The 25,418-nt window shown below is 50.9% G+C and overlaps 3 protein-coding genes across 3 annotated transcripts; 2 read left to right on the forward strand and 1 right to left on the reverse strand.

Moving 5' to 3' along the window:
- Nucleotides 1–4,326: 4,326 nt before the first annotated feature.
- On the forward strand, nucleotides 4,327–5,143 carry IUM83_08369 (TKL protein kinase; the record flags this gene model as incomplete). The annotated part of the gene is made up of 2 exons (XM_067932739.1): nucleotides 4,327–4,832; nucleotides 5,131–5,143. The coding sequence occupies 2 exons, from the start codon at nucleotides 4,327–4,329 to the stop codon at nucleotides 5,141–5,143; spliced, it is 519 nt and encodes a 172-aa protein (XP_067783395.1).
- Nucleotides 5,144–6,490: 1,347 nt separating this feature from the next.
- Nucleotides 6,491–8,044, reverse strand: IUM83_08370 (Dynamin family protein; the record flags this gene model as incomplete). Its single annotated transcript, XM_067932740.1, has 1 exon — nucleotides 6,491–8,044. One exon carries the CDS (start codon nucleotides 8,042–8,044, stop codon nucleotides 6,491–6,493), a length of 1,554 nt encoding a protein of 517 aa, XP_067783516.1.
- A 1,846-nt stretch (nucleotides 8,045–9,890) lies between these two features.
- IUM83_08371 (putative phosphatidylinositol-3,4,5-trisphosphate 3-phosphatase) lies at nucleotides 9,891–11,743 on the forward strand (the record flags this gene model as incomplete). The annotated part of the gene is made up of 2 exons (XM_067932741.1): nucleotides 9,891–10,352; nucleotides 11,225–11,743. The coding sequence occupies 2 exons, from the start codon at nucleotides 9,891–9,893 to the stop codon at nucleotides 11,741–11,743; spliced, it is 981 nt and encodes a 326-aa protein (XP_067783537.1).
- Between the last annotated feature and the right edge of the window lie 13,675 nt (nucleotides 11,744–25,418).

Here is a 25,418-nt window from a genome sequence, read left to right on the forward strand (position 1 = left end):
GCCGACGATTACTTGCGGAGTGGATTTCAGAGACCAACGATGCGATAATGGATGCATTAGACTCGCAGTCGAGTCAAGTGCCTCTCTCGCTCAGCGTGACGGACGAGGAGCTGCTAATTCACACACTTGAACGTTTCGAGCAGTCTGCACGAGAAGCGGTACGATTAAGCGCAGAAAGCTACAAACCTAGCATCGCCGGAATGACAGAGGCGCGGTGGTTAGGCGTTCGAGCGTGTGACGATGACGTCCAGCGTTTAATTGCAGGAATAAGAGGATCATTATCCGAGGAGGTGGTCGGATCGTCCCATGCAGTGAGGGTCCCCACAATTGACGCGACGCTGGAGCAGTTGAGCGATTGGATGCTATACGCCGTCCGCGTGGACGTCGAAGACGCTACAGCACAACTAATGCTCACTGCACGTACAGAATCTGATCCTGGTGCCGTGTACAGATCGGAAATCGATTTCGCTCGCCCGGTCAATAGACGACGACTCCATGGGGACTTCTACCACGACAGTGACAGCGGGCATATCAAGCTGGGGCCTGCGGCAAACCCTTTCACGGCAACATTCCAAGTCGACGAACGCTTTGAGAGCCACCCCTTCGTGCTAGAGCTGAGCCACCTCGCTAGTGACGGCGGTCCATCGTCTCGAGCTCCCGTGACGGTTCTCCTCAATGACCACGTGATCCGCGAGAACTTTTGCCCCCGCGCTGAAAACGGAAGCGAGAATGACCATATCGGCCTCTGGGACTACGCGTTTAATAGTTGGCATCTCGATCCGTTGATTGTGCAGCGCGGTGAGAACCGAGTGCAGATTCGCTACTGTGAGGGAGGCACCACGTTCTACTGGCTTCGCAGTATCTGCTTACATTGTGCAGTGCCACCTACTTCAACCACCGTGATTGATACTAGAACCATCAAGGACTTCGTGCAAACATCCATTCTTTCGCGCCTTCAAGAAGGTTTGGATTCAGGGGATGGTGTTTTGGCCCGAGCGCAGCACGAGTTATCGTCGCCACGCTCAGTGCTCCAAGCGATTCGGAGTCACTATAATCGCGTGTTCGTCGCACTCAAGGAAGTCAAAGTTCAAGATCAGGTAAAACTTGAGTACCAGCAGCGAGCACTTGCAACCGTACTGTCGTGCTGCGAGGAGTTGGCTTCGAGTTGCCAGACCCTCACCAATGAGGTTGGTACCGCGACACCACCAGCTGAGGCCTAAATGCTTCTATGTCCACGGTTTAGTTTTTTGATATCAAAGCTGTCAGTACAGCAGGGTCAATCTGATGCCAACTTGTACCGACTCACCGACAGCTATCCACCCGAATACATACTTTGTCCGTTTGACTGAAAAATGTTGGGTTCGCAACAAATACTTAAAATTCATTCCTCAGCTCTTACTCCTATAATCGACAGTTGGTTCCTAATTCGATTCCGATTCCTCCGCGGCAAAATGACTCAACTGACCGATTGCATCATTCAGACCAAGCCGCTTCGACGGATCGAACGCACACAGCTCGCATACAAACTCCCATTGCTCATCGCTCACGAAGGCCTTCGGTCGGGATATGAAAATGCCATGGGTCAAGTTGTATATCACCGATTGGTCTGGTAGGTGCGACCCCCACGGCACATTCCCACTCACAGCTTCCACAACGCACATGCCGAACGAATACACGTCCGATTGGTACACCACCAGCTGAGGCCTAAATGCTTCTGACTTCAAGTAATTGCAGATTGTCATTTTGTCCGCTGAGCGAGTGCAGGGCTGTTTTCTTTTCCACCTTAGTCAAGTGCGTGCCGGCCTTACAGTCCAGCAGTACTGAACAGCAGCCAGGCCCCTCTGCACACAGAATGTCCCCGTTCGATGCCTGCGTATTTTAATGATAATAAAATATCCGCTCATCTGAAAATGAGACTGATTTTTAACTTGACGGATAACGCCGAATTGTGTACCGCATACTATTGAATTGAACGCTTATAAATTCAAGAGGGATACACGAATAGGAGAGGGTACACTATCGAAACTTAAATGCTGAATTGAGAGCTAAAAGATAATTTCGTCCAGATTTTCGAGTAGTTCGTCCGCGGAGTCTTCACCTTCGGGGTTCTTGTTGCGAGCGAGCATAGACGTCGTGGCGTCTGGATCAGTTCTCAAACCACGGAGAAAGCCCTGGTGCTGTTGCAGAGCGACTCATAATGTCATCGGGTACGGGGTTACAAGCTGTTTTTAAACATTAAAATGGAGATTGCCACCCCTAAAAGGCAAAAAATTAAGAACAAACTCATGTGCTTTTCTCGAATTTTAGGATAAAGTACCGAAAATAATACAAAAATATTCTGAAATCAAGTTTGTCCTAAGCTTTATAGTAACGTAGTACTTTGCTGAAGCTAGTGGAGGTATTCAAATTGGCGTATTTTGTATACTCAACAATTTCTATCAGATTTGAGAGGAGGTATCCAATTCAGGAAGGGTACGCTATTTGGTGCTATCCGTTAGATACGCGGCACACGAAAATCTCGCGAGAATGGTGGGGGAACGACGATCCGCTGGATTGCTGCTACAGGCTGCTGAGAGCGGGGAGCTGGAGGTCGTTCAAGCTGAGTTGGATGGTGGAGCGAATGTGAATTTTCAAGATGAAAATGGCTGGACTGCGTTGATGAAGGGGTCAGTCAGCGGACATGGAGAAGTAGTTCAATGTCTTTTGGAGCAAGGAGCAATCATAGACAAACGCAATAACAAAGGAGACACGGCGTTGGCACTGGCAGCGAGTCATGGTAACGTTACTGTAATGAAGAAACTGGTCGAAAGTGGGGCAGAGATTAATCTGGCTAACGAACTTCGTGAGGTTCCACTAATGGCTGCTGCGCTAGAGAACCATGCAGATGCCGTACGATACTTACTGGAGCATGGAGCACATGTCAACATGCAGGAGAGCAACGGTAACACCGCTCTACTGTTGGCCTCGTGGAAGGGACAAGTAGAAGCTATTCGTGTCTTGCTGAAAAAAAACGCAGATGTTAATATCTCTAGGCCGGACAGGAAAACTCCGCTGATGTTTGCAGCTCAAAGTGGACTTGTTGATGGGATGCAGTTGCTTCTGGACCACGGTGCCGATATTCACGGGACCGATTCTAATGGATATACGTCGTTGATGTGGGCGGCATTTGGGGGCAACGAGGAGATGGTGAGTGCCCTAATCGCCCGTGGAGCCAAACTGGAAGCGAGGAATATAAAAGGAAGAACGGCGTTGAGTGTTGCCGCTTCAAATGGAAGTCTACGAGCTGCTGACACTTTAATTCAATGCGGAGAACATGTTAACACCACCGATTTTTGTGGCGTTACCCCCCTCATGGTGGCTGCTCTGCATGAGAAGGCCGATATGGTCCGATTCCTACTGGAACAAGGCGCAGCCGTCAACTTGCAAGCCGACGACGGGGACACGACACTCTTGTCGGCGGCGTGGAGAGGACATACTGAAATTGTGAATATGTTACTGGACCACGGAGCAAATACCGAGTTATCCAAGGACGATGGACAAACACCACTAATGTGGGCGGCCCAAGGCGGCTTCACCGACATCGTGCGCTTACTGCTGGCCAAGAACGCCAACGCCAATGCGACAAACTATGAAGGTGACACCGCACTGAAGATGGCTCAAAACAATAACCACAGTGAAATCGTCGCACTTTTGTCGGACCGTACCGCAGGCCCCCGTGTCCACCATGGATTTGATGCCGTTCGTGTCGCCTCACCAGCGTCCAACCAAGAACTTCATCAAAACAGACAAGAGCCTGCCATCGCGCCTCAGTCACCTGACGATGTCATCATGCAGTTCACAGACCTGTTCACAATGTGCGGCCAAATGGAAGAAACCTGTACGATGTGCGAAAATGTTCTCGAGAGGCTGCAGCGGATGCAAATCCAAGCCAACGAACAACCGGAAATCGTACCTCCCAATGCTCAAGCGGACCTCGCCTCGATTCGGGCTCGTTTTCACCACTTCCTAGTGAAGTACAAGCAGAGAAACCCGTTCGAGCGACTCGTGAGCACCCGAATGGTGATTAGCCTGCTGAGAGAATTTCATGAACGTCTTGACGCCGTAGTGGCCGAAGTCTCCGAAGGGGACAACAACCTCTCAAAGTGGATGGAGTCCTGGGATCGCGACACGCAAGAAGTGGAGGCATCCCTCGTTCGGCTGTGGAAAACCAACCCGATGAGGATACTAGACTCGTTGCCGAGTCAGAAGTCGCAAGAAGACGCACTGATGTTGCTCGGTAGTGAGACTACGCGCAAGAAAGACAGCTACACTGCCGACTCGAAAACCATGCTGAGATCTGTGAAGCAGAGCATCATTCGCCTGTCAGGCGCGTCGGTGCAGGCCGTTCCGGACTGGTTTCTCGCCGAGTACGAGGCGCAGCGAGAGGAACAACATTTCGCGCTTGGATCCTTTGGCAAGGTGTATCATGGTACTTGGTACAGAGAGAAGGTGGTGGTCAAGTGCGTCAACGCCGTGACTGAGGACGAGATGCGTGCGTTCAAGCGCGAAGCCCGCCTCTGGTTCAGAGCGCAACACCCGAACGTCGTGAGGCTGTTTGGTGCGTGCCACGTGAGTCAACCGTGCTTCTTCGTGTGCGAAGAGGCCAAGAACGGGAACCTCGTCGATTTCTTGAATAAAAGCAAGCATGTTGGCCGAGCCTTGACGTGGAGATTGCTTCACGGAGCAGCCTTGGGACTACAGTTTCTCCATGGTAAGAAGATCGTGCACGGTGACCTCAAGTGCAACCAGATCCTCGTGACGGAGGAGAAGACGGCGAAGTTGACGGATTTCGGGTTCAGCTTCGCTTTGATGGAGTCGAAGCCGAGCACCTCGACCGGAGCCGTACGATGGAAGGCGCCGGAGTTACTCCGAAGCGAGAGCTCCGCTCCGACGTTTGAATCGGACGTGTATTCGTTCGGCATGTGCGTTGAAGAAGCTGTGAGTGGGAATGTGCCGTGGGGGTCGCACCTACCAGACCAATCGGTGATATACAACTTGAATCATGGCATTTTCATATCCCGACCGAAGGCCTTCGTGAGCGATGAGCAATGGGAGTTTGTATGCGAGCTGTGTGCGTTCGATCCGTCAAAGCGGCTTGGTCTGAATGATGCAATCGGTCAGTTGAGTCATTTTGCCGCGGAGGAATCGGAATCGAATTAGGAACCAACTGTCGATTATAGGAGTAAGAGCTGAGGAATGAATTTTAAGTATTTGTTGCGAACCCAACATTTTTCAGTCAAACGGACAAAGTATGTATTCGGGTGGATAGCTGTCGGTGAGTCGGTACAAGTTGGCATCAGATTGACCCTGCTGTACTGACAGCTTTGATATCAAAAAACTAAACCGTGGACATAGAAGCATTTAGGCCTCAGCTGGTGGTGTCGCGGTACCAACCTCATTGGCGAGGGTCTGGCAACTCGAGGCCAACTCCTCGCAGTACGACAGTACGGTTGCAACCGCTCGCTGCTGGTACTCAAATTTTACCTGATCTTGAACTTTGACTTCCTTGAGTGCGACGAACACGCGATTATAGTGACTCCGAATCGCTTGGAGCACTGAGCGTGGCGACGATAACTCGTGCTGCGCTCGGGCCAAAACACCATCTCCTGAATCCAAACCTTCTTGAAGGCGCGAAAGAATGGATGTTTGCACGAAGTCCTTGATGGTTCTAGTATCAATCACGGTGGTTGAAGTAGGTGGCACTTCACAATGTAAGCAGATACTGCGAAGCCAGTAGAACGTGGTGCCTCCCTCACAGTAGCGAATCTGCACTCGGTTCTCACCGCGCTGCACAATCAACGGATCGAGATGCCAACTATTAAACGCGTAGTCCCAGAGGCCGATATGGTCATTCTCGCTTCCGTTTTCAGCGCGGGGGCAAAAGTTCTCGCGGATCACGTGGTCATTGAGGAGAACCGTCACGGGAGCTCGAGACGATGGACCGCCGTCACTAGCGAGGTGGCTCAGCTCTAGCACGAAGGGGTGGCTCTCAAAGCGTTCGTCGACTTGGAATGTTGCCGTGAAAGGGTTTGCCGCAGGCCCCAGCTTGATATGCCCGCTGTCACTGTCGTGGTAGAAGTCCCCATGGAGTCGTCGTCTATTGACCGGGCGAGCGAAATCGATTTCCGATCTGTACACGGCACCAGGATCAGATTCTGTACGTGCAGTGAGCATTAGTTGTGCTGTAGCGTCTTCGACGTCCACGCGGACGGCGTATAGCATCCAATCGCTCAACTGCTCCAGCGTCGCGTCAATTGTGGGGACCCTCACTGCATGGGACGATCCGACCACCTCCTCGGATAATGATCCTCTTATTCCCGCAATTAAACGCTGGACGTCATCGTCACACGCTCGAACGCCTAACCACCGCGCCTCTGTCATTCCGGCGATGCTAGGTTTGTAGCTTTCTGCGCTTAATCGTACCGCTTCTCGTGCAGACTGCTCGAAACGTTCAAGTGTGTGAATTAGCAGCTCCTCGTCCGTCACGCTGAGCGAGAGGCACTTGACTCGACTGCGAGTCTAATGCATCCATTATCGCATCGTTGGTCTCTGAAATCCACTCCGCAAGTAATCGTCGGCTTTCATCTTCAGCGACGGTATCTTCAGGCTCGATGTCTGAAGTGAAGTAATCCTCGACCTTCTTCTCCATCAAACACAGCTCTTTCTCTTCGGCTCCCCGTTTCGTTATCTCCTGTTGAAAGTAACCACCACGACTAGTATACGCTGATCGTATCTCCAAGACAGCTGCATCAACAGCAGCGATAAGTTTGTACACGTGCGTGACCTCCGCAGAACGGGCCTTGGCTCCGAAACAAGAAACAAACGCGTCGATTCTGCTATCGTTGCGGACGTCGCACCAGTTCACCAGGTCCTTCAACGCGCCCGCGGAAGCCGGCGGAGGTTCTCGTCGCCTTCCGAAAACACGACTCGCCAATGCGCTAACTTCACTATACTCCTGCTGAAAGTCTTCGTTTGGATTTTCATCGTTAATGCCCGTCGCGATCTGGGACAGCAAAGCGTCTCGCGCTGACCCGAGGAATACTTGGTCGACAAGTAAATTCACCTTACCTTCAGTGGCATCTTCCACGCATTGCACACACCGGCGTCGAATGTGGTCAATTTCCTCGTCTTCTTCGGTGAAGGCGTGACTTGAGTCCGCCTGGTCGTACTTGTTGACAAACACAAGGAGGTTGCGCGATGACGCCTGGCTCGGTAGTTCCCGGGCGTACCTCGTCCAGAAGGCCGCGACGTCCTTGGTCTCGAGCTGCGAGTAGGCGACCACCACAATCACGATATCGCTGTGCGCGATGGCCACCGCCCACTTCTCGTTAAGATGAGGCGATAGAGCCTCGTTGGAGCCGGGAGAGTCGACAATCTCAAGAGCGGTGTTGCTGGAGTGGGCCATGACAAGCTCTGGCACTCGAAGTCTCAACTCGCACTCTGCGTCAGGCGCTTGGTTGTCGCCCCCACGAGCGGCTGCGTTCAGCTCTCGTAACTTGGAGCTCACCACAGCAGCGGACTTGGTTTTCAGGATCGTTCGTTGCTCTGAAAGCTCGAGGGCGTCCTGCTGGGAGTCGCTTGGTTCGAGCAGCAACTCGAAGTGGTCGCTGGAGCTCCGCTCAATCGTAAGCATACCCGCCGTCGTGGCTTGGTCTCCGATCGGGCACAACATGGCACCCAAGAGTGCGTTGATTAACGAACTTTTGCCAGCGTTCATGGTCCCCGTGACCAAGACCGACACGCGGTGCTGCTCGACTCGAAGCAGGATCTCCCGTAAGAGATCGTGCGTCTTCTCAACCTTCTCTTCGATCTCATCGCGTATGTTGGTCAGGGGTTCAGCAGCAAGGGCGATCTCTCTCAGTTGGCATTTCATCGATTCCAGGTACCTTTGCAGGGTTCGAGAGGTGTCAGTGCCACTGACACCTCTCGACTCAGTGGGTTGAACCAACGCGAGCTTGATGTCCGTCTGCATCACCTCAGGTCCTGTATTGAAAGTATTCTTCATGTCGGATGCTTGCCGGGTTTTCAAGTGCGAGCTCTACAGTTGGGCCCGCATGGCGGATAGAGCTCCCCAGCGATGGGTACAGGTCTCGTGCATGAAGGAGGAACACCTTCCTTTCGACTCTTCTGACCAGCCAGGAGTTTCTTCGAACAGAAAATGAGCTTGGAATGGAGTCAGAAGTGTATCATTAGTAGTGGCGCTGGACAAGAACTCACACCGCGAGGCTCACTTTGCAAAAGAATCTCACTGAGTGACCATGGACGTGCTGAGTGCCGCAACTACCGGGGACTTGAAAAATGTTAAGGCGACAGTGAACGCAGGGGCGGATTTGGGATTCAGAGACGACGTCGGCGGGATGACCTTAACAAAAGCAGCTCAGGCCGGAAATATGGAGCTTGTACGCCTCTTTCTTGATCGAGGGTCCGACGTTAACGCCGTAGACGAGAACGGGTGGACTGCCCTAATGGAGGCGTCGTGTCACAACCACCTGGACATTGTTCGACTCCTTCTCGATCATGGCGCGGCAGTCGATGCGCAGGGAACTTACCAAAACACGGCGCTACTACAGGCCACCACGAACGACCACGTTGATGTTATTCGCGTTTTACTGGACTACGGCGCTGATGTAAGTCTTTGTCGCCGCTCCGATGGAAACACAGTGCTAATGGCAGCAGCTCACAACGGAGATAACGACATGGTCAACCTGTTCGTAGAAAAAGGAGGAGATATCCACGCCAAAAACATTGACGGATGGACGCCGCTCATTTGGGCGGCATTCGGTAATAATGGCCTCACGATAGGTCTCTTGCTACGACTTGGAGCCAACCTCCGTGATCATAGTGTACATGGGGTATCTGCGCTTAGTGTTGCGGCAGCGAATGGGTGCATCGTTGCTGCACAAGCTCTGATCGAACTCGGTATACCCCCCGATATAAGGTGTTTCTCTGGTGTTACGCCGCTCATGGCAGCAGCGCTACACGGACAACTAGCTATTGTGCACCTCCTTCTGGATAAAGGTGCTGATGTGAACCTGCAGGCCCAAGATGGAGACACAGCCTTGCTGCTAGCAGTTTGGAAGGGTCATAGAGCAGTGGTAGAAGTTCTGCTCACTCACAATGCCAACACAGAAATGGCTAAGGACGACGGACAAACACCGTTGATGTGGGCAGCGCAAATGGGGTTTACAGATATTGTACGCTTGCTGCTGGAAAAGAACACCACCGTCAATGCGACAAACTGCGAAGGCGACACCGCGCTGAAACTGGCCCAAGACAACAACCATAGCGCTGTGGTCGCACTGTTGTCTGCCGGTCGTGGAGGTACTTCTACCAAGGTTTTTTCAAGCATAAACGACCATAGCTATCCCGAAGAAGGACGCATTTTAAAGAGTGGCTCTGACTCTCGATCCGATTCGTACCCCCGACAGCAAAACTACCGCGTCAGCGATGTAGTCAGTGCCCCCAACTCGACCTCCAACCAAGAATCCCAGGAAGGCCAAGCTATCGCTCCACACTCTTCAAACTATGTCATGATACAATTTACAGACCTGTTCACAATGTGCGGCCAAATGGAAGAAACCTGTACGATGTGCGAAAATGTTCTCGAGAGGCTACAGCGGATACAAATTCAAGCCAACGAACAACCGGGAATCGTACCTCCCAATGCTCAAGCTGACCTCGCCTCAATTCGAGTTCGTTTTCACCACTTCCTAGTGAAGTACAAGCAGAGAAACCCGTTCGAGCGACTCGTGAGCACCCGAATGGTGATTAGTCTGTTGAAAGAATTTCATGAACGTCTTGACGCCGTAGTAGCCGAAGTCTCCGAAGGGGACAACAACCTCTCAAAGTGGATGGAGTCCTGGGATCGCGACACGCAAGAAGTGGAGGCATCCCTCGTTCGGCTGTGGAAAACCAACCCGATGAGGATACTAGACTCGTTGTCCAGTCAGAAGTCGCAAGAAGACGCACTGGTGTTGCTCGGTAGTGAGACTACGCGCCAGAGAGACAGCTACACTGCCGACTCGAAAACCATGCTGAGATCTGTGAAGCAGAGCATCATTCGCCTGTCAGGCGCGTCCGTGCAGGCCGTTCCGGACTGGTTTCTCGCCGAGTACGAGGTGCAGCGAGAGGAACAACATTTCGCGCTTGGATCCTTTGGCAAGGTGTATCATGGTACTTGGTACCGGGAAAAGGTGGTGGTCAAGTGCGTCAACGCCGTGACTGAGGACGAGATGCGTGCGTTCAAGCGCGAAGCCCGGCTCTGGTTCAGAGCGCAACACCCGAACATCGTGAGACTGTTTGGTGCGTGCCACGTGAGTCAACCGTGTTTCTTCGTGTGCGAAGAGTCCAAGAACGGGAACCTCGTCGATTTCTTGAATAAAAGCAAGCATGTTGACCAAGCTTTGACGTGGCGATTGCTTCACGGAGCAGCCTTGGGACTACAGTTTCTCCATGGTAAGAAGATCGTGCACGGCGACCTCAAGTGCAACCAGATCCTCGTGACGGAGGAGAAGACGGCGAAGCTGACGGATTTCGGGTTCAGCTTCGCTTTGATGGAGTCGAAGCCGAGCACCTCGACCGGAGCCGTACGATGGAAGGCGCCGGAGTTACTCCGAAGCGAGAGCTGCGCTCCGACGTTCGAATCGGACTTGTATTCGTTCGGCATGTGCGTTGTGGAAGCTGTGAGTGGGAATGTGCCGTGGGGGTCGCACCTACCAGACCAATCGGTGATATACAACTTGACCCATGGCATTTTCATATCCCGACCGAAGGCCTTTGTGAGCGATGAGCAATGGGAGTTTGTGCGTGAGCTGTGTGCGTTCGAGCCGTCCGAACGAGTGGAAATGCCGACTGTTATTGAGACGCTGGAAAAATTCGCGAATGACGAAGCGAATATATCGACCTAATCGGGAAAGTGCCTCTCGCGTAGCGCAATATGCCACAAAGGCATAACAAATACATGTAGTTGACGGGTCCCCACTCCTATCTGCTCACGTTCCGTCTTAAAAGCTACTGATACGTAAAAGCACCGCTACAGTACTTCTCGATCCAGAATTCAGAGATACCATCCCTGTCACGTCTGACCAGATAAATACAAAGATTCCGGCATGCTCGTACTTTTTTCACGGACGCGATGAATGCGCTACGCACTGCTGTGTCTGGTTCGTGCGTACGCTTTACACAGGATGGCTTCGACCTGGACCTGACCTACATCACGCCCAAGCTCATCGCGATGGGGTACCCGGCCTCCGGTATCGAGAAGACGTACCGGAACAGCGTCAACAAGGTATCCAAATTGCTCAACTTGCGGCACCCCAACACCTACCGCGTCTACAATTTAAACGAGAGGAGCTACGACTACAGCAAATTTGAACGTCGGGTGGCCGAATTTGGCTTCCCAGATCACCACCCGCCGCCGCTGCAAATGCTGCTGGACATCATGTACGACATGATTCAGTGGGTATCTAAGGACCCCAGACACGTGATCGTGGTGCACTGTGTGGATGGTATCGGCCGCACGGGCCTTGTGTGCTCGTGCTACATGCTGCTCACGGGTTATTACGACGGCATTTTTAAGCTACGCATGGAGAGAGATCTTCGCCAGATCGCCAGTATCAGTTTCGAGATTTTTGGAACGCTAGGGGTCAAGGAGTGCGCTTACCCAGCCAAGCACTCTACATTTACTACTTTGTCAAGGCAGTGAGGAGATTGGGTAGGCTGCCCACGCAAATCCCGCAGCTGATTCCGGCCAAGAAGATGCACATGAAAAGTATCCGGGTCCAAGGTGTGCCGGATTTTGACGCTGCACCGAGAGGAGGATGCACACCATTCTTGCAGTTGCTGACAGCACCCTCGCAACATCATCAAACGGAATTGTTCTACACTAGCTCGCCTGAGCTTGAAACGTACGAGGCAGACCCAGATGGGTCGTTCGTCTTCGAGGTGCGTTTGCTGGTGAGGCACGTGATTTGATGCCGAGGACTGACGCGTTTGTTGTGGTTCAGGTAAATGTGGTGGTACAAGGTGATGTGTTGATGAAGTGCTTCCACTCCAAGAAAGCAAGGCTGTCGGGCAAGCACATGGTCACGATGTTTCACTTCACTTTCAATACCGACTTCTTCCACGATAGGGTAAGTGTCACGAGACTTGGCTGAGCAAGTGACGTGTGCGCTAACAGCGATGTCATCTACTGTACGTCTCGTGTAGAGCAACTTGCTCAGGTTGCCAAAAGCCGAAGTGGATGAGGCTACAGGTAACCAAAGGTTCCCCGAAAGTTTCGAGGTTCTCTGCGAACTTGAAATTCTAGAAATGAACGGGGACCCAGAACTACCATCGGGGAGCACTAGTATGGGAGATATCCAAATATCTGAAACGCCTAATGAACACAACGCCTACAAATCACAGTGCTTGAAGGAAACAGCCCCTTCAATGCAAGGTTGGCTTCTGTACAAGCAAGATGGGTGTTTCACTAGTTGGAAAACATGGTGGTTTGTGGCACGGGAGGGGAAAATCCTGTACTACCGAGGGAGGTTGGATGCTGCACCACCTCTAGAAAAAGTTGATGTACGAGGTGCAAGTGTGGAAGTTTCTGGTATCAGCGAGCCGAAGCGGGGGCAGCATTTTTTTTAGGTAGTCCTTCCAAAGCCCGATCGGCGAACTTTTGTTTTTGGTACCGAGACCGAAGAGGAGCTAGTTGCTTGGATTAATGGAGTGACAGCTCAGTCCGTATATGGCAGGGCTGACACGACGTCGATAGAGCGGTCTTCTTTGCCTCGCAACGATACAATTGCTATGAGCGTTTGGTCATCACCACCAGCGTCAGCCACACAAAGCACCCCAGCTGAATCTGCGATTGTCTCGAGCGACAAACTTTCAACAGAAGCGCAAATGTACGCATACTCGGCGGACGAGCAGTGGGAAGTTGCGCGGCTTCAGCAATTCATGTGCGAGACACGTAGTGCGAGCACAATCACTGAAAATTACACTGAATACGATAGGAATTCAAAGGCATCGACTTTGCATGGGCTGAACAAATCTCCTCACGGAACACTCATGCCCCAGCTCCACTTCTACATTGTTCGCCATTATATGGCTGATGCCGAACAATTGTTGTGCTTGTAAGGTTCCCACTGCATATTGATGCGATGGAATACAATCCACTTGACTTTATTCTGCTAATTGCTGGTGCGGAAATTTCAGCCTCTGATGCGGTGAAGACGCACACGGACCAAAAGGGGGCTTCGGCTTGTCAAAATTCAAAGGAAATTCCTACGTCTTCGAGTGGGAGAAATTACGAAGTACTTAGTACAGGTTTGGCTCTGAAAGCGATCCCAATTGCGACGAAAACTACGACCCATCTAACCAACCATCAAGCCGACAGGACATAAGCTCAACTACCAGCTCGATCTCAACCAAGGCCCGCGACGCTGTTGTAGTTCACTTTGAAGTCCTACTGACAATGTGTGAGGAAAATGCAGGAGACTTTCGAAATGAACAAGTGCGTTCTGGAGCGATTCGCCAAAATACAGCAGCAGATTGACGATGAGAAAGCTAAAAGGCTGAGTGAGTTTCGAGCACTCCGAAATCGTTTCCAAGCCTTCCTCACGAAATACAAGCAAGGTGCAGCGTTTGAACGACTTGTGAGCGCCCGGACGGTAGTTGATCTGCTGAGAGAGTTCCATGTATCACTCGATTCAATTGAAGCAGAATTGTCTGGTGGGTCAATAAGTCCGATTAACCCGAGTTGGAAATTTGGAACAAGAGCGCCAAGAGGTAGAGAAAAGTTAGTACGCCTATGAGAGGCCAACGCCATGAACATCCTCAATGCTTTGCCAGACCAGACGTCACAAGATAACGCATTACTGTTATTCAGTTGCGAGACTACCAGCAGTCGGAATTCTTCCAGTGCTTAATCAACGGAACTACTACGGTCCATTACCCAGTTTCTCGTTCGAATGTCAGGAGCTGCCGTCCCCGTTGTCCCAGGGTGGTTTATCCCAGACCATGAGGTGCAAAGGGAACGATCCCATTTTGCACGCGGTTCGTTTGGCAAAGTGTACCGCGGGAGGTGGCAACCAAAAAAGTGGTGATCAAGTGCGTGCATGTAGTATCCGCTAACGACGAGCGAGATTTCTCGAGAGAGGCTCGGGTTTGGCTCCGGGCTCAGCACCCGAACGTTGTACGATTCTTCGGCGCATGCCATTTAACGCGGCCGTGTTTCTTTGTGTGTGAAGAAGCTACGAACGGCAATTTGGTTGACTTTTTGAGCAACAATAAGGAAAATTGGGGGGCATTCGTGTGGCGCTTGCTGCATGGTGCAACATTGGGTTTGCAATTTCTACACCAGAACAAGATCGTCCACGGCGATCTTAAGTGCAACCAGATCCTGGTGAGCGAAGATTTGATTGCAAAATTGACGGATTTCGCGATGAGTTTCGTGTCAATGGAGTCGAGACCTGCCACTACGAGTGGAGCTGTCCGATGGAAGGCCCCGGAACTACTGATGAACAATAGGAATGCACCAACATTTGAGTCGGATTTGTACTCGCTAGGAATGTGCGTCGTGGAAGTTGTAAGCGGTAGGGTACCTTGGCAAGTTCATCTTCCTGACGTTGCAGTGGTTTATCACTTGACGCATGGGAACTGCCATCTCGACCGAAAGAGTTCAAGAACGACGAGCACTGGGAGTTCGTGCGCAAGCTCTGCTCCTTTGAGCCATCCGAACGGTTGGATCTAGCCGCAGCTGTAGAACAGCTTGAGATTGTTGCTAACGTAGAAAGGATTCAGGCAGAGAATGGAAGTATCGGATGCGGTGACACCCACGGCAACCGCCATTCAATAACTACTGTAGTATGATGTGCCTGGTGATAGTTCTCCTGTACCCTTGAGCAGCAAATTCAACATCAAGATCGATGAAGTGTTGAATGATGAGGATGACTATTAGGCGTTTTCAAATACTGTAGTTACGATGCCCCAATCCTTGTAGCTTTAGGCATTATTAACAACTAAAAAATGCACTGCCTATTTGTGCATTGTGTTGTATGTGCGGGGATTGTTGCCTGTCGATATCAAACCTGTGAAAATGTCGATACCTTTGCTGTCTGGGAAAACAAAACTCTAGCGAGAAATCCGATTCTGCGCCTTATTCAGGCTGCAGTAGTGTCGCTCGTGTTCGGCACGGTCCTTCTCACGGAGTTCCTCACCACAGCCATTTCCACACACCACAAACCGCATGGGGCATGAACGCTGGTGGTTCTTGAGCGTATTACAAACAAACACTTCTCCACAGCCAAGAGGGCACCAAATTGGTCGGAAGGTGCATTCCCACATCTCGTGCCGTTCCTTTTCGTGAGCTAGCAGCAACTTCACAAAGCACTGGTATTTGCACGTCACCTGACGCATTCTGCATTCCTCTTTCCGGTGGTGAGCTATTTGCGCGTGAGATAGATTTGTCTGGCCGCACAGTCCACACACTGTCAACCGATTGGGGCATTGACTGTTCTCGTGCGTTATACGGTCTTCCTCTAGAAGTGTTTGCTGGCACTTCACACAACTCACTGTGCGTTTGCGACATTCCTGCGCTGCGTGCATATCCAAAGTGTGCAGTGGCACTCGGCGACCACAGCCTAACGGGCAAAGCACCAGTCGTCGAGGACAAGTTGTTGAAATGTGTTCATCCATTTGCAAGACAGGAACATTATTTCGTCCACACCGGTTTGGACAGATCAACTGACGCAAATCGCATTCATCTTGCTCGTGAATTGCTTGGGTGTTTGCTATGACGGTTTCCTTGCAACCCCATTTGCATGCAACGCGACGAAGTAAACAGACGGTAGTCTCGTGGTGAGGACGATTCTTTAGCAGAAGATCATTGAGCGCACATCCATTTCGACAACGCACGCTGCGGTGAGGGCAATCTCCTGTCACGTGAGCCTTTACTTCTTGCCACCGAAGCTGGAAAACTTCGGGAGTTGTGCCTTCATCCTCTTCTGTTTCTGCTATCAAACACTGCAATGGACAGGGGACAATCCGCATAGGACACTGCGTTTTTGCATGCAACAGGTTCCGCTGGTAGGTCATACTCTCGCCACAATCGCACACCACCATTCGGAACTCGCAGTCATTTTGGAGATGCTGTGCACGATACTGAAAAAGGTACCGATCAGTACACTTCTGGTTTGTGCAGCTGACAAGCCGAAGCGCGCAAGAATGCTCAAGGTGGTCTTTAAACTCCTCCGCCCATAACTTTTCGATGTCGCAACCATTTGGGCATGACACATGACGCTTTGGGCACTGATGTAACTCGTGGGTTTCTAAAGGGTTGGTGTCTCTGATAACCTTTGCTTGCTTTAGCAGGTGATCCTCGAATTGAGTCATGAAACCACATCCCCACTTGCACACACCATACAAGCCTGATATCGTGCTAATTACATGCCCACGCTTACCACCCATCGCTGCTGCTAGCATACTCGCAATTTTCACGAAACCACGGTTTTGTGCATAGTCCAATGCTGTTTTACCTTTTAAGTCGTGCAGGTACACATCCACTTCTGGGTAAGCCAAAAGGAACCGCACGAATTCCTCTTTCCCATTGTCTGCAGCTACCATGAGCGCGGTACGGCCGTTTAAGCGTGCCACCAGATTCGGATTCGCACCGCGCTCGATCAACACCTGAGCGCACTTCAGCGTGCCATAAAATGCGGCAGTCCCCAACGCTGTAATACCCTTGGAACTCTCATAATTGACCAACGGTCGATTCATTACGCGGTCCAGCAAATATTCAACCACCAACACTTCTTTGCCATCTTCATTCTCTACGTAGACTTCTTCGACACAAGCTGCCATCAGCGCAGATAAACCGCCACCACTCGTTTCGAAGTCTGCAAATGCCCCGTCATCCAGTAGACGCGATACCTCGATGAAATCTTGAGATATAATCGCTGCCTGTAAAGCCGCGTGCTTTTCTTTAAGCTCAGCATTCTTTCGCAGGACACTTCGTCTTATCGCCAACTCTTTTTGCCATTGATGACTCACAGCTTCCATCCTTGATAGAGCATCATTCACAAACTCAGCGGTGGATGCGTAATATGTAACATCAGGAGATTCCCACCCCGTCGTTGCCTTGAACAAGCGACTGTCATAATATTTCAGGGCACAATGGAGCGTATCTGCCACTGTCATCGGTCTGCTGTAGTCGATCTCATCCGAATTTCCTTGATCAGTTCGGGTCTTTTTCTGCTCCGATGCCAGCGGCTGAAGCTTCCACTTACCTTTTCGCTTTACCATATCCTGGCCTTCCGGTGAGATGGGAGCTAGATCCTCAAGAAGAGCACCGGGATACACTCGCTCGGGTAACACGTACGTCTTTTGCCACAATTTCGCATCTTCCGATAGCAGAATTGCTGCGATTTCTGGATACCCGTTGATAACAGCCTCGTGAAGAGCAACTCGATGGGTTTGGCGGAAGTGTACGAGTTTACGACGGTAGTGCCCAACAATAAATGAATGCGCCACGTTGCGAACTAGTGCATCTGTGACCGCGTCGGAGCGAAGTTTAACACCACCAGCACTCATTTCTTGCATGCGCCGCTCCCGTTCAAATTTCTTCCTAAACTGGTAATCGCGCACGAGCACCTGGATGAACGAGGCACACAGGGATTGTTCCTCGAATTGATGGCCGCTACAAGCACCATGAGACATCAGCATGTGAACTATCGCCTCATTACCTACAGCGCAGGCAAATGTCAGTGGAGTGTGTCCACTCAACGCCGCATAATTCAGCAATTTGTATGTGTTCAGACGTTTCTTGGCCACCTCGAGTTCCTTTACAGCTGCATCAGTCTGAACGCGAACGGCTTCGACTTCTTCTTGGCGTGCTGGAAGAGATCGAGCTTCCACTTGGGCCTCAAAATTGGCATGCTGCTGTTTTTCGCGAGCTAGGGTAAGAGCTGCTTCAAGTTGGCGTTTTCGCTCCACCAGAACTTGACGCTCGGACCGAGCCTTGTACTCGATCTCGACCCCTTGCACCCACGTAGCCAAAATCCCCACGATGTTACCACGAAGTGCCTCTGCTGGAGGAATTCGACTATTCAAACTACGCTCACTTCCTTCGCTGTTAGTGAGGAATTCCGCTCGACTCTCCTTAAACGCCGCTGAGCACGCAGCGAAAGCGGGTGTTTTCAGGCATTCGCGGCGGACTTTAGCCATGACATCGGGGGATATGGTTTGCTGTCGATATCCGCGTAGTCGGCGTAAGAGACTACGATCCATGAGCAGAGCCTGAGCTGTCTTCCACCATTCCACATCAGTGTACTCTGTCGCGTTTCGTCTTCCACGGGGAACTACCCCGCATAGCAACGAGAGAGCTTTCACAACAACGAGAGAGGTCTCCGAAGGAACATGGGCGTTTAGTAGCAATGCGATATCTTGTGCAGTGATTTCGCGGATCATAGCTAGCATGTCCACTTCAAGTACGTGCGAGTCGATGTCGGACGCTTCCTCGGCCTTTTCCACATTCTGTAAGCGACGGCAGCTATCATCAACTTGCGAAGATAAATGAACTGTTTCGACACGCTTCGCCTCCGTCTCTGCAATGCATTCATTGAACACGTGGATAGCGTCTTCCAATTCAGCGCGCACCGCCTCTGCCTGTTTCTCTTTCTCATTGACCAAATCCTCAAGAGCCTCCATGGGGTTTGCGACGGGAAGCGCGTGGCTTGCCGTTTTAGCAGAATACTTGAAACACTGGATCAAGTGATCGTAGTTGGAGCACGCGATGGCGATAAAAAGCTCACGCTGAGCGCGCTCAAGCTCCGCCTGTTCTTCAAGCAATTGGATGATCGCTTTCCATTTTGATTCAGTTGGAGGGTGTTTGTTAGCTGTCATCGTAGTCGCAGGATCCGACTCTGCGAATGCGTGAGCCATTTGAATGAGGTTTCTACCTTGTCGGTTAGTGTGAGAAACGTTAGCTCTGTTTTCGATCAATAGTTTTACCATGTCTGGATCTTGTGCAATGCAAGCTTCTGACAGTGGCGTTCTGCCCCGAGATGTTTCAAGGTTCACATCAGCTCCGAACCGGAGCAAAAGTTGAATGAGATCCATATTACCGAGAGAAGAAGCCAAAACCAGCGGCGAAAACCCATTCGCGAATTCTTCATTCACCACGACAGAGGCATCGACGTTCTGCAACAAATACGTTGCGAGATCAAGATCTTGCGTCTTCAAAGCCCAGAGCAGTGCATTTTCACCGTGGACGGCACACCGAACAAGCTTGTTTCCTATGTGCCAGACCCGAATAGGACGAGCACACAACTTCCCGCCGACGCCACACGGAACTACCCGTTGACGACAGCGCTTCCAATGATCCTCATAGAGATACGCAAAAATCCACTCACGGCACCCTGTTGGACACTCCATGGTACGCATCAAGCACTTGCACTTGAGATGCTCCTCCATTTCGCAGCACGGTACATGCAACCCGCATTGGTTTTCGCAAAACAGCAACCGCTTAGAGCATTCATCCTTTTCGTGGGTATCGGAGTCGATATCCTTAAGTCGCACACCGCAACCTTTTCTGCAGCTTACAACTCGTTGAGGGCAGAGGAGATTGTGGTGTTCTTGCAGCGAATCAAACTGCATTCGTTGTTTGCACTCGTTGCAATCCACAAGGCGCTTTGAGCAGCTGTACAGAAGATGATGAGCGATCTCGTTGTGGCGTAAGGTTTGTCCACAGCCAGCTTCGCATTTACCATGTGTACGCAGTGGACAATCATCTTGTTCGTGTTTATCACGCTCGCAAAACCAAACTTCCCCATCACAAATTCTGCACTTAATCGAGCGTTTGGGGCATTGAGTAGATTCGTGCTCGCTGGTGTCATCCCAACAAATTTTCTTAGAACATCCAAGTCTGCAACCTCGAGGACGTTGCTGACATTCTTTGTCGAGATGCGCTTCTAGCATTTTCACTGGGAGTGACGAGTGGCAATACTCGCAGAAGACACACCGTAATACGCAGTGATTCGATTCGTGCTCCGCAAGAAGCGAGAATGCCATAATTTCCCCACATCCCAGCCGGCATTTTCCGTTGCGCATGTTGCAGCGCTTTGCCAGATGAAAATCAACGCTGTGCGCTGGAAGTCGCTGCCCACAGTTGAGAGGACATGGAACCAGTCGGTGACAGCACTCATCTTCGATATGAGCAGCAATTGCACTTGCCGTCAGAAGGCCACATCGGAAGAAGCGAGAGGCATCATGATCTTGTGGCAATACGACGTCGTACTCGCGCAGATCAAGCGACATCCAAACAGAGCGTCCATCTGGCAGTTCAAGTAAATGTTGCGCTTTGCTTTGGTCGAATGTTAGAATGCGGCAAATGCAGGAAGTACTCTTCTGCATTTCGAGCTGGTCGCACGTCCGCTGAAGGTTAGCGTAGAGAGTTTGGAGCCATTCTAGGAGGAACCCCATCGTCTCTCGTTTCCGAAAAACAGTCGGTACTGTTTTCAACTCCTCTTCAGTTGATTCAGACTCAGTCCCGTGTTGCTGCGCACTATTCATCCTAGCAAGAAACATTTCGTACTTCAAAACGCGCTTCTTCATCACCTTCAGGCTGGTTTTTCTTTCCTCGATCCGTGCAATCTTCTCGTCCCCACTCAGCAAAGAACGTATACATTCATTATCACTGTCGAATAGCCGGATGTGTTTACCACACAAATCGAGCGGGCAGTATGTCTTTCTTCTAGGACAGTTGCCAGCGTCTTGTAGTTCATGTACCATCATGAGGTGTTGAGGCAGCATCACAACATTTGTATCTGTGTTGCAGCAATGATTAGGACATGCCTTATATTCCAGCATGCATTGCCAGCGATAGTGTTCTTCTGTAAAGCAAGCCAATATCTGCTCGCTCAGCTCGCATCCATTACGACAAGGTACAAGTCGAAAGGGGCATTCATCAGTTTCATGGTGATGGCGCGCGGAAGCCGTACCGGCAAGTCTTTCGTCACAGCCGTAGGGAGCCCACTTGCACGAGAGCTCCCGCAGCTCACAGAGTGTAGACAAATGAAACTTCATATCTTCATACGTCACCAATATCCCGCACCCTCCGTTCACAGAGTTTTTCCCAGTGCAAGGAACCATTCGTTTCGGGCATTCTTGAATTCTGTGAGTCTTGGCGTAATTCGCAGTGAAAGTGGCTGGACACCCAAGGTCGCACATCACTAATCGTAAAGGGCATTCAGAACTCTCGTGATCATCCAGGTCGTCAAAGCGTACCACGGCTCCACAAAAAAGTCGACATTGCATGTCTCGTTTTCGACAGTGGTGATCGAGGTGGTGGTTGCGGTCTCGGAAAAGCATTTGCTCTTGGCATCCATACTCAAACTTTGTGCACGATACCCGACGCATTGGACAAACATGGGCGTCGTGCTGCTTTCGCTCTTCGAAAATGAACTCGGCATCGCAATTATCGCATTTGATTCGGCGTTTCGTGCAATGATGCTGTTCATGTGTCGGTAGCACATCCTTGGGGGCAATAAAGTTACAGCCATCGTGATGACACGTGGTAAGTTTCGTGCGCTTTGCGTGGGTATCAACATATAGTTTGTGGTCTTCAGCCTCCTTGATGGCCTTTTGGACCTGTCGAAGAACTTGAATCTGAGGAGCCAACGCTTCATCACGATCTGAACACGGCTCGGCTTGGAGATCGGTGCAGATCAAATTTGCCTGCTCTACAGCATATTGTGCCAGGCTGAGGGCATCTCTACCGGTTTGGTCTCGCAACCGCATCTTCTTCAGAAAGGTTTTGTGCCACTCCGTTTCAACGGCCTTAACTTCTTTAGCCCGTTGACCGCTTTTGTAAGACTTGTTCTTGTGTAGAGCTTGCAGCTGTGGGTCGACTTCACAGGAGAAAGTTTCGATTGGTTTTGCTGGAAAACACTGATCACGCGTGGCGATAAGAAGATGATGCACGATTTTGGCTTGCGAATTGCTAATCGCGTGCATTAACGCAGTCTTCCCATCCCTCGTCTTTTGATTTACATCAACTCCAAAGCGTAGCAAGTGCAATACCACAGCCTCGTGACCACAATAAGACGCCCATGTCATTGCAGTATGGCGGAGTTTTGTTTCATAATGAAGATCGGCTCCCAACGCAAGCAACTCCTGCACGGCTGCAACGTAGCCGAAAGCTGCACACTTTGCCAACGGGGTCCAGCCTTCTCGCGTTTCAATATTGACGAAATATTGCGATCGGAATGGAATATCTGTCGGTGTGTCGATCATGACCTTCAAGTCATTGAGAGCGCGAACAAATTCGGTCGATGGTATCGTCGTCGCTTTGAGGAATCTGGTGAGCCCACCTTCGTCGAAGAACTGTGGTGCTATCAAGGTTTCAATGCGCTGAATGTACCCTTCGTGACGATTTAAAAGCTCTCGACACTCCGCCACTCGTTCTTGGCGATTGGCGAAACTTTGAAATTGGATTGATTTTTCTCGCTGCCGATGCTCTAACCATTCGAGAACTTGCCTGTTACCTGTCAGCTTTGCCCAATCAAAGGCAGTTCTCCCTGACTGATCCGTCTTAAGCAGATTCGGCTCGAATGCAAGCAGACTCTCAACGATGTCGTTTTCATAACCGTTGCTATCGACATTGTTCGCTCGAGCGCTTAGAATTGGAACATCTTCGCCAATGTTGTTTGATAACAGAAGGGTATCCGACACACTTCCCTGCTTGGGGAGCGGCCTATGCGGTGCCACAGCTACAGCGATAGCTTTCATGAGCGGCGTGTACCCCTTTTTGTTGGAAGTGTCAATCGAGACTCCGCTAAATACGCAATCAAGCACCACAATACCAGCGTCAAAATATCTCGATTTTTCCAGGCTAGATGACATTGATGTCGTACCTCTTCATCAATATCTGCACTGCATCCAGATTCTTAGCTGACACTGCAGCAAGAAGTGCAGTCTCCCCCGTCTTGGTTTCGTAATTGGCTGGTACGTCTCCATTTGTGACCATCCATAGAACTTGGCGAAAATCTCGTCTTCGTAAAGCCTCTTCGTATTGATGACACAGCTTCGAATCCACGATGCGTGTTGCATTACCCCCAGTGTCTACACCGAGTTTAGCTTTTTTCTTCCTCTTTTGTGGCTTGGCTCCACCGAGAGATGCATAAGGACTGGGATCTTCGACATCTCGCTCGATAGCGACGTACTTTTTGGATTTGCCTCGTTGAGACTTCGAATACGGAGTCAGCAGTGGCGCCAACCTGGACATTTTCTGAGTCTCACCCTCCTATACCTTCGTCTCCTATAACAACTATCTGGATCACCTTTTGGCGTGAGCATTCGCTGATTCCGTTTTAGCTCGTGCGAACGCTCCAGTATTTTTAGGCAACCGACAGCATTAGGCTGGTTGGGTTGGTTATCTTCAACCTCTTCCGAACCAATTCAGCACGCATTGACGTTGTCAGTTCATGCTGTGGCAATCCCTCTAAATTGCTCAAGCGCAGTTATTATCAAGGTTGTCATCCTTCGAGACCAGTCCGCGACGCGGGTGTTGGCGAAATGAGGCGTCGGTCTGGTCTCTCGCCTCCCCCGATCGAGTTTCTCCCCCGACGATTCTATCTGGTAGTGATTCGAGAGCGAACGACTTGTTCAATTCACCGTTCGAAGGACTCAAGTCGTGATTCATCATTCAATTCAATGGCGACTGCAGATCGGCATCTCTTCCCAAGAACGCCAGGCATCCAATTCGTATCACTCCAGGATCAACTTTTACCCAGCACCCCAAGTTGCGGCGATTTTTTGCTTGGAATCCCCCAGACAATTCGCTTCAACTCTTTTCTGACAGGCATCTTGAGGTCGACCGCCACATCTCCACTCGTCGAAGACTCCGCTACATTATGTGACGCTGCCAAAGTTGGCTCTGAAAAGGCGCATTATTTCTTCTTGCGAAGGCGGCATCTTCGAGAGGAAATTCAAGCTGTACACCTCATTTGCAGATGGCGCCTTTTGTACCTTAAGCTGCCTCCACACGAAGCATTGGCCCCGTTTGAACACCTGCCCTACCTTTTCTCGTCATATTTGTCTTCGTCAGATCCATTTGACCCGCCAAATCTTCTGGTGTCACTTGTAGGAATAGCCAGAGGTCTGGAGAAGGAGATCTTGGGTCGATATACTCGTACGAATGGAACAACAGAGCCCACGTGGGATTTGTTGGCTCACAGTGATGAAGAACCAAAACTCTGGACGATTTCTCAGCGGTTCCTTGTATACAACGGATCTTGTACTGGAGAAGCGGGCTCTGATGAAAGCCGAAAAAGTGCCGGGCTCAAACAGGACGAACAACCAGATGATCTGCGGGACACGTTATCAGTTTTCAAGCGACGAAAAGTTTCACTTGTGGTCAATATGAGCAAGCCAAACTGCGAGCCCAGTGTGTTTTCCACGGAAGGGTTGGAAACACTGGACATTGCGGCGACACCATCCGCATTCACTTCCACACTATCTCATGACGACAAACTCGCTCCAATGGATGAAGTTCTCGTAAGCAGATTTCTCGAGGCTTGCGAAGGCACCGAGGGCCTCATTGCAGTTAATGCCTCCAGCGAACTTGGCTGCGTGTCAGCAGCAACCTGTATCGGATGCTACTTGATGAAGCACTCAAATTTCACTTCGCAGGAGGCAATAGGCTGGCTCCGATTCTGTCTTCCCGTGAAAATTCCGTTAGCTTGGGAGCTGTTTCTTGGCCAAATGCAGTCTCAAATGTGGTTAGAAGGGGAGCGATTCCGGAGAGCTAGAGAAGGCGACGACATATCCGAGTCGCCTACCAGCGATGCGATGCATATCAACATCGGGAAAATCAGTCTTGGTCGAGTCTCGCTTCTAGGAACTCGAGATCGAGACAGACACCGCGCTGACCCCCACACAGCGAATATCCCCGTCACCACTTGTCTCTCCAGTCGCACGCAGGAACCTCACCAATCTCCAACGGCAGCAACGACCTCGGCCCAACTCAAACGACGTCCGCTCACGCAGGGCAGCGCCGGTAGTCGACGGTATCACCGCAGCACTGACGGCACGAGCTTGCGTGCCGACTTTGCGCTCATGCACAAGTTCCTCCACCAAACTCCATCGACAAGTACGCGGTCACCAGCTACCACCACCTCGAGCACAACTACAGCAACAACTCCTCTCCACGCCGTTCCATCGCGTCCGAAAGCTTCTCGATCACCCGACGGCACCCCAGCAAACTGTACCGAAGCCCTTGCATGACCACACCATAAAAAACATAAAAAATAAAAAAATAAAACAAGAGATCAAGAAATGATCAACTTTGAAAACAAAAAACAATAGGATCACCTCTTCCTCACTTTTCCCTCTCTTCC

The sequence above is a fragment of the Phytophthora cinnamomi genome (assembly GCF_018691715.1).
Source record: "Phytophthora cinnamomi strain GKB4 chromosome Unknown Contig99, whole genome shotgun sequence".
NCBI lineage: Eukaryota > Oomycota > Peronosporomycetes > Peronosporales > Peronosporaceae > Phytophthora > Phytophthora cinnamomi.